Source organism: Elaeis guineensis, chromosome 4 (genome assembly GCF_000442705.2).
Source record: "Elaeis guineensis isolate ETL-2024a chromosome 4, EG11, whole genome shotgun sequence".
Classification (NCBI taxonomy): Eukaryota; Viridiplantae; Streptophyta; class Magnoliopsida; order Arecales; family Arecaceae; genus Elaeis; species Elaeis guineensis.
The window spans coordinates 41,130,010-41,139,379 of record NC_025996.2 but is presented as its reverse complement, the minus strand read 5'-3'; the positions used below and the strand labels follow the sequence as shown (position 1 = coordinate 41,139,379).

General features: G+C 38.4%; 1 protein-coding gene and 1 pseudogene across 1 annotated transcript; one reads left to right on the top strand and one right to left on the bottom strand.

Moving 5' to 3' along the window:
- Nucleotides 1-845: 845 nt before the first annotated feature.
- LOC140857480 (pentatricopeptide repeat-containing protein CRR2, chloroplastic-like) lies at nucleotides 846-2,263 on the top strand (annotated as a pseudogene).
- Nucleotides 2,264-2,549: 286 nt separating this feature from the next.
- On the bottom strand, nucleotides 2,550-7,121 carry LOC105042884 (uncharacterized). The gene is given in 4 exon segments (XM_073256412.1): nucleotides 2,550-3,364; nucleotides 4,241-5,253; nucleotides 5,256-6,258; nucleotides 6,990-7,121. Coding segments are annotated over 4 exon segments (2,445 nt in total). The 5' UTR covers nucleotides 7,089-7,121; the 3' UTR covers nucleotides 2,550-3,034.
- Nucleotides 7,122-9,370: the final 2,249 nt, after the last annotated feature.

Below are 9,370 nucleotides of genomic sequence, written 5' to 3'. Positions count from 1 at the left end.
AAACTATTCTATAAACCCAATTAGAAGAAATTGTCATCCAAATCTATTTATTTTAGGATAGCTTAGGTCAATCCGGCATATGTAAATCCAAGGGTCTAACCACTTATATACATTTTCAATTAGTTATGTCTGAATTTTTGATATAATTGACAGTTTATCCATCACCTAACATCTGCCGCTCTTAAATGATAACTTTGTACTTTAGACATAAAGCGGGTCCGCAGCTCAGTGGTAGAGCATTTGATTGAAGATCATTCAAGTTTTTGAAAAAAAAAAAAATTGGATATTAAATGACATTTTCCAATTATTAAATTATGTTTTCTTATTATTGGACTTTGAATAGATTTTAATATTTTCTTTTATAGTAATTAATTTTGAGATATTACATTATAATTTATATTCCATTAGAATTTTTAATTACTAAATTACATATTTCTTCTTTTATTTCTTAAATTTAAATTTTATGTACTATTTTCTACTATGAATATATTTGCGCCAAAATTTTTATATGACCATGATAGTGCTTTTTTATTGGAATACACTCGTGCCTACTTTTTCCTATTAAAAATTTTGAAATTCTAAAAATTCAACTTTTGGATATTAAATTGAAGAACGTAATTTAATATCTAAAAAAATAATAACAAAATAGAAAAGATTAAAATTCTAGGTGGGCTAAGAAGTGGTTAGGATTGTTTGAATCTTGTTCTCCGTCTCCTCCTTTTCGCCCGGTCCGCAGCCCCGGCGGCGGAGCAGCAGATACCCCAGAAAATGGAGGAACAGCAAGAGATCGAAGGCATGCAGCAGGGCCGCATCCCCATCGAACCTTTGATTCCAAGCTCTTTCCCATGCACGTCCCGTGGAACGGCTGCATCCACTTATCCAACTCATTCAAATCCAACATTGAAAGCATCCCTGGATCACAAGAACCATCACTTGGCTAACATTAGATTCTTCGATAAAGCACGCCGTATCGACCAACATCTTCGTGTTTCCCATGCAAAGCCTGACCGTTTCACATCCACTTTACATGCTCCAGGCCTGCGTCAGCCGATCAGCATTCAGACATGAAGCTGAAGGCGTGTCAATTATTCACACATCGTAAAATGTGGCTTTGAACACGACCCCTTTGTCATGAATTCTTTTATAGAAATATACGTACTAAAGACTTGGTTCTTTAGCCTCTGCTCGAGCTTTCACGTGGAATTTGATGATTTCTTGTTATGGGGCAAATGGTTATACCGAAGCAGCATTAGAGCTTTGTAGTAGCTGCAATCATGGATAAAAAGTACGCAAAATGTGGAGCATTGGATACTGCAGAGCGGCTCTAAAAATGAGATTTTGGACAAAAATGTGGGGAGCTCGAATGCAATAATCACCAGCTATCCTAAAATATGAAAACCTGAACTGGTGCTTAAGCCCAGCATTCCTACAATGTTGCTCTTGTTTCAAGTGTGCACTCATTTATCACCACTTCATGTGGGGAGGACTGTCCATGGCTTTATTATAAAGCTTGGCTTTTGTCCGGATATTTCTGCAAAGGGCCTTGCAATATACATGCACTCAAAATGTGGAGAACTGAGTTCTGCTTGTTGTGTCTTCAGTGAAATATCTGAATGGAATGTTAATTCATGGAGTTCCATGACTAATGGCCTTGGTATGCATTGGATATGGGAAGGAAACGCTAATGGCTTTCCTTGGAATGTTGAAGAGAGGTATTTCTCCGACGATATCTGTTTTCTTCTGTTATTAGCTTCTCGCAGCCATTGTCATTTCTTTAGTGAAGGGGTAACACAGTCTGGGGTTTACAGGACATGTGGATCCTATTGGATGGGCAGTATGTGTTGATGGAACCAGAACGCACTCAGTGCAGTGAGGTGAGGGCTTTGATCATGTAAAATTTGTGGGCACCCGGAGAAGGGGAAGATATTTGGGGATCGCTTGGTGGGATTAGAAAGGACAATTGCAGGATTTTACAAGCTTCTATTGAGTATTTATGCAGGCCAATACCGTTGGGATGAAGTAATGAAGATCAGAAGCATGATGGAGGAAAAGAAAGCAAAAGGTATTGCTGGATGTAGTTTACTTGAGCTGAACACATACGTTTGTGCTGAAGATATGTATTAAGATAAGAAATCCTTGTGACCACAAAACATGATACCTAAGTTATGGCGCTTACAGGCTTTAACAATACATATTCTGCACCAAAAGGTTCTTAGCAGACTCCATTGCAGGCCTTTCCACAGATGGTGGTGAAATACATCCTTAAAAAGGTGTAGAGACTGGCTTCTAGAAGAGCTCTTGACCTGAGATGAATGATCGACCCTCCTTCCTTGGTGTGTACAAAGATTTATCCTGAGCACAGTGAGGTAGAACTTACTGCATTACTTGCATAAGAAATTATATTCCCTGGCTCTGCAATAGAGGAACAAGGATCCCAGAAAAAGAAATGGTTGTGGAGCAATTTTACCTCCTTTAAAATTTGGCAATGCACAAATATTATTTCCAACCAACATTGCCATTGCTTCACTCAAGTCACCTGAACAAAAGGAAATAAGAAATTGGAGTTTTTTGACCTGGTACTGAAACATATCATCAGAAAATGGGACACTTTTTGGGGGAAGGAATATGGGTTTCTGAAAACTATGTTACATGTTACTGTTGATGGATATGTTCTGAAACTAAATTCAATCTACTTTCTCTCTCTTTGCATCTGTCACTACATTCAAACTAGAGAGGTTAAAACCTGTTTCTTATCGACAATAGAAGATATTTCCTGGCATCACTTGTAAATAAATAAGATGAACACTAGTGGGCACACAACATTATGATGAATAACGGTTACAACGAATGGAATACTATTAACCCCACCTTAAGTCCAGTAACTGACCCAAGGATTCCCCAAGCCTGAATTGGTAGCACTTTCTAGCAAGTTGAAATTGTAATGAACAATGAAGTGCTTGACTTTTGAGAAAACAAGCAGTGCTTGATTGGACCTTCAAGGCATCTAGTTCAAATGCCATATGACATTCTCAATCTAGACTCGGCCCATTGGAGAAAAAGGTGGGTCAAGGAAGAAAGATGGAGGGATTTGTTCTACTTTCTTCTTTGCTTTCCTTTTCTCTTCTACTGCAACTGCTTCGATTAAGTGTCTCACTTCTTCCTCAAGTAGTAACTTCAGTGAATCAGAATATAGCCTCTGCTTGCTCTTCTCGTGACCAACAGCTAAAGAGGCTTCTGAAACATGTAATAAGGCAATGCAGACAGAGAATGCCTGTAATGTAGATAACCGTGCATGAAAATCAACTGAATACTGTCCTTTCCCATCAGCCATCATAGATAATGCAGGTAACTTTTCTTTGCTTCCCTGTTAAAGAAAGGAATATGTAGAACACGTGAGGCTGAGATAATGCAATAATGAGACAACAACCAAGAGAGTTACTTCATGCATCAACAGAATAATTGCAGTCTCATATAAGAAGAATTATTTAGATACATGCCACATTTGGTTTAGAACCCCCCAGCCCAATGCTTCTTGCATGACACAAGCAAACAATTATCTAGTGAATGCTCCTTTTACCAATGAAAACAAATAAACTATGATATGCCTTTTTGGTACATTATTGGGGAGAAATGTGAGAAACATGAAATTTGTGAAGTCTGAAACTCATTGTTCATGTCTAAAGGATCTTGATGGCATGGCCTGTCAAACTATAGAAAATTTATAATCAAGCTATCTACTTCAAGCCAGCATCAGAACCATAGATCTAATGACTAGAAGATTTATCGACATGGGTCATGCACTGACACGAATAGCCTATACTTTGCCTCAATAATATGTTATACACCGATAAATGAACAATGTTCTCAACAGGTACCTCTTATTAATTTAAGCTACCATATACTAGTAGCCTAAATTTCAGATCTGACCCATCAAATGGTTTTCCAGGACCAAATATTTCACACTCCATATCTCAAGGCTAGTAGATGGATCTTCTGCTAATTCAAAATCTTACATCTTAAAACTTGTAGAACAATTATTCTCCCCCACATAATAACTAGTTGAAATGACGTGCATGTTATGATTAAGCAAAAAATGTCCAAGGATATCGAAAAGACACCACTATAATTTAGACTTGTTTCCTACCTGTTCAAAGTTAATAACAATAAAATAATGTCACAAATCTATCATATTTCATCAAAGATCAGATATACAACCACATAAATTTACAGATAAAAATACCTCGGCAAATAGAACCATGGGCTTTTGACTTTCCATTGTTGAATAATCTGCCCAATCATCAGCACTGGTATTACCAAAAACAGCAATTGGGCAGGCCATGTCCCAGCCACCACAATCACAGCCTCCACCAAATCTCCATCTATCTAATAATGATGATGGACCACCTTCATCAGTACTTGACAACCCATGTGTCCCACTTGGGATAACCACCTTCATAATTCCAGGATCCAGGCTACCGGCCATTGTCTCCCTATCTTGATCAACTCTAGTAACACTTGATAAATTAGAATTTTCATGGGAACCGACCTCCTCTGTTTTCATATCTTTTGAGGTCTCCTTCTTATTAAAAGGAATTTGAATTACAATAGCAGCAATTTCCAGGTGTGGAAGCAGATCTGCTGGTGACCAAGGGTAAGAAGTCGAGGCATCTGAGTCACAACTACTAAAAGCATGTCTTACATGAAGTTGGCGCTCCAATGAATTACTTCTCTCTAGAGGGCCATCTGCTATTGAGCTTTCAGAAATAATGTTTGTGCGAGGTCGAATGGAATCTGAAGAGCACTGAGATCTTTCTTCAACAGAAAAGCTCCTTCTTGCCTGGGCAACATCATATAGAATGAATTGTGTTACAGCAGAGTTATCCAACAATCCATTTTCTCTCACTTCCGAGCACAGATAACAAGAGACCTGCATCTGTCCAATCACTGGAGATGACTGTCCGTGCCTGTCTTTAGTACCCTTCCCAGTATTATTGATCTTTCTTTTACAACTATGGAAGGTGTAGACCCAGTTAAATGCATTATCTGTTCTCCATGTCTTTGCAGAAAGAACATTTTCTGGATCTTTTATAGAGAACTCAAATGATGGTGTGCCATTCTTAGTCTCCAATTTAAGAATGCCATGTAGGTGAGCAGGTGAAGAAACAGTGGTCAGAACTTGGTCTTTACCACTCAACTGCCCATCATACTCTATTTTTTGATTCACCTTTGAGAAATCATTCAACAACGATTTGCAGATAATCCATTCCTCGTGATTCCTGCAAGATTGTTAGCTGTGCCTTCAGCATTTTCTGTTTCCATGACTGATGGGTTTCGCATAGACTTGGATTTCATGATCGGATCCAACATTCGCTTGAATGGGCTAAACCGATTTTTTGGGCTGGCATTAACAGACTGACAAGATGAGCTAAAATTTCCCGCCTTTGCTGATAAGGACTTTGGGAGGGATTTAATCATCTCTTTCTCATTAATGATGTTTCCATTATTTTCCGGACCAAGCATCCGATTACATTTAGATCTTAGTTCTCCAAATGAACCTGTTTGCAACAGCTTAGGAGCTGCATCAGTATAAAGATGATTGGCATCCTCAGTGTGCAGACAGATCTCCAAGAGATTATCTGCTGAACTATTTTCTTCTGCAACAAAACTTGAGCATGAAGTTTGAGGATTCAAGGGCTCTTCAGGAAGATCACGGAAGGAAAGATCTAGGAACTCCATCGATGTACTTGTAACTGAGTGACTTGTGTCAACACATGGTAATGCTGGCTCAGCATTTAAAAGAACAAGAGGTGATTGGTTTTGCTGCAGAGGCACAACTGCTTCTTTTGACATAGGCTCAGGCAATGAATCAACAATCTCAAAGGACAGGAAAGCATCATCATCATCATTGGCCAATTCTACTTTTCTTCTTCCCTCTCTTAGCTTCCTAATTCTCGTTACCTCTTTGGAGCTCTGATATACAGAACCCCTCTTTAGCACTCCGTTATCATTCACATCTACTCCAAGACACCTGGAAGGCATGCTTTTGCAATGGAGGCTTGGAGTACAGCTGAGGCTCGATTCCTTGAAGTCACCATCCAGACTCTTCAAGTGATAATATCTGCTCGTGGGCTGTCCTTTGGTATCTCTTTCCTCTACTTTTGTACTGCAACGTGAGGGACCAACAATTTTTAGCCTTGATTCCGTTTGCAAATGGTTTTCACATTCCAAGGCTACATCTTGCCCCATAGATGTACTGAACTGATGAATCACAAGAGAATCAGGTTAGCTTTCTGAAATTTCTAATGTAACATTTATAATTTTTGACTATTTTTTTCTTAATCTTATTATTACAATGCATGTACCTGTGCCATAATGTTTCTAAAATTTTTTAGTACTTTTTGGTGAACACATACAAAATTATTAAGCATTTGTATAATGATGGCTTTGATATGTAAGAAAATATTATGCATTAACCATGTATTATGACCATGTATTAATCTGTCAACCTAGATTTTATTACAAAAATCATATAAGAGAAAACTGCACAAATGGTTTCACAGATAGATATGCCAAAACAAGTCAGATGGACAAGGGATTTCCTTGTTCCTTGACTTGATGGAACTTAAATATATAGTGAAGTTTTTGAATACTCATACTGCAAACAAGAATCCTTACACCAAAGATGCATAGGCAGCGATTACTTTTGGCCAGGATTTTCCATACTGTGCCAGACCGGCCGATACACCCCGTACCGTACCGAACCGACGGAGAACCGACACAATTTGGCCAGTTCAAACGGTATACCGACGATGCCGGGAGAGAAAGAGAGGAAAAGTGAGAAAGAGAGAGAGAGGAGGAGGAGAGGGAGGGAGGCTGGAGCAGTCAGAGGTTGGCAGTGGCCCACTACGGCCGTCGCATTATCGCCCGATAGGGCACTTGAAAGAGCGAGAAAGAGAGAGAGAGATCTCGACGGAGGGGGGGCGACGTACCGGATGAATGGTGCTTCCATCACGGGGTCCCCGGTGGCTGACAAGCTGATACCGACGACCTGAGGGTGGTCGAGCGAGCGAGCCCCTCTGCAGCTCCATCCTGTTCTTCTTTTTCCAAACAGCGACGGCCTATTTATATTTTTTTTTTAATTTTAAACTTATGAAGTCGGCAATCCAGTTACCGACTTCAAGATTTAAAAAAAAAAAAATCAGCCGGCTTCATTTAAAATCCGATTTTTTTAAAAAAAATCGTGAAACAGGGGGCGTTGCCCCCATTTCATGCCCGCGGCCTGGACTGCGCCCTCCGACAGCCATGGCAGCTAGCTGAAGGCCGTCCGACAGCCCCGTCGGCTCCTTCCCTCCCTCTCTCTCTCTCGATTTCTCTCTTTTTCTTCTCCTAGTTTGGCTCCAGGTTCCTTCGGTAGTTCACCTCGATTCAGTACGGTGCGGAACTGTACCGTACCGTATTACCGACCGACCGTAACGGCCACCAATACCGGTATGGAAAACCTTGCTTTTGGCTCACTATCATAAATATTAGCTGCCAAAGGCAGAGGATAGCTATACAATAACCACCACAAAAGGGAAAAAAGATACTACCTTGGATAGAACTTCATTTATAAAATTTTAGGCCTGTAGAAGTATATGATATAAATTGAAAACACTTAAATTCTGTGCTACTAGCTTGTTAAGGCTCTTAAATCGATAACCACAGTCAAGAAATGAAAAAACATCCTCATGGATGAGCTCCTCTTGTTTGATACCTTCAACACAAATTTCAAGGTATTGAACTGTCAATACCAGCACATTCCATTCAAATACTTCGATGCTTGGAGTAATTTTGATGTAAAGTCCTTCCTATACATGAGTCGTTACGGCTCTACCTAGCATGCATGATATCTTTTTTCTTCGGTTAAGGATGATTGATGATATCTTGGGAATTGGAAAGACTAAGGAATTAGTAATGTAATAGAATTTTAAAAGCAGATTTAATCTAAAAGAATCATAAAAGCAAAAATAGTACCTTACAACATTTATTCAAATTAGTTGGGATCTGAGCTAGAATCTTAATTCAGGTGATATATAAATGGTCGAATTGTTTTTCTCTGGATACAACAAATTTATGAACTATATAGCCCTTAAAAGGTGGGTGTTCAATTTTTAAGCTGTTTTAGCATTTAGGTAAGTGAAATAGGATTTCAAATGTGGGATTTCAGATGAATTACAACTTGAGTTAGGTAGCATTTAAGTGTTTGTTCCAATTATTAAGCACTTCCGAGAGGTATCGGAAACTAATCATTTACGGCTCTTGAATAAATTAAAGTTTACATTTTTTAAATTCTTCTCTCGGCATGACAAATTCATTATAGCAAAGGGAAGAAGTTAGGATTCATGTGAATAAGACTTCACTAATGTGTCTAAAACACTTGAATACCAACAAGGTTTCTTACAAGACAGCCCTGTGATGTTCCTCAACTTGGATTTTGATAACCAGAAATCACTGTTTTCTCCATTTGATGAATAGAACATGGAATAAAGAAAGCAGATGCAAGTGCAATTCGTCAGCCAGTAAACAGATAATAAGCATACAACATTTTGTGAACACAAAGATGTTGTCTTAATTTTTTCACAGTTTTGGATGTGCTCAACCCTTTAATTCCTTAAACTTTAGAAACAGAAGAAGAAGACCTGAGGTAACATGAAGGAAGTTGCGAAAAAGGATTTGGAAAATCCTACAATAACATCAGAGGCATCCCTTTATAGGAATGATTGGCAAATGAGGATTCATAAAGGTGACCAGATTGTTGGGATAAGGTTTGGTTATTATCTTATGTTCACATTGCAAACTTTGAATGATTACTTATAGTTGCATCAATAAGTGACAAATAAAAAAAAGAGAAAATACAACCTCCTCTAGTCTCTTCTAGAAGTTGTGAAGAAGCTTATTGCTGCATATACATCTAGCTCAGTTGTTTTATGGACTTTTATTAGTACCTTATTGTACAGACTTCCAAACAATAAAAATGTAATAGTCCCTCGAGATGTTTCTTCCTTGTAAAAATATGCAAGAACAGACAATTGTAGGCAAACTGATACTACCTTGTTCACACAGGACATTGACATAATGACTTCTCCAATAAACCTTACAATGCATCACACCAGGGCCCTTTTTTGGAGGTTTTAAATTTCAAAATGATAATGCTGTTTCTCCTGAATTTAAAGTTTTAGTTTTGAGAGTTCAGATTTACCAGGAGTTGTTTTCTTGTTAAAAAGATAAGATTCAAAAATAGAAATACTCAAGATTATAAGGAGATAAAGACATGAAATTTTTATTGATGTCTGGTGCTTTATTGGATTTTCATTGCACAGTCAAACACCTT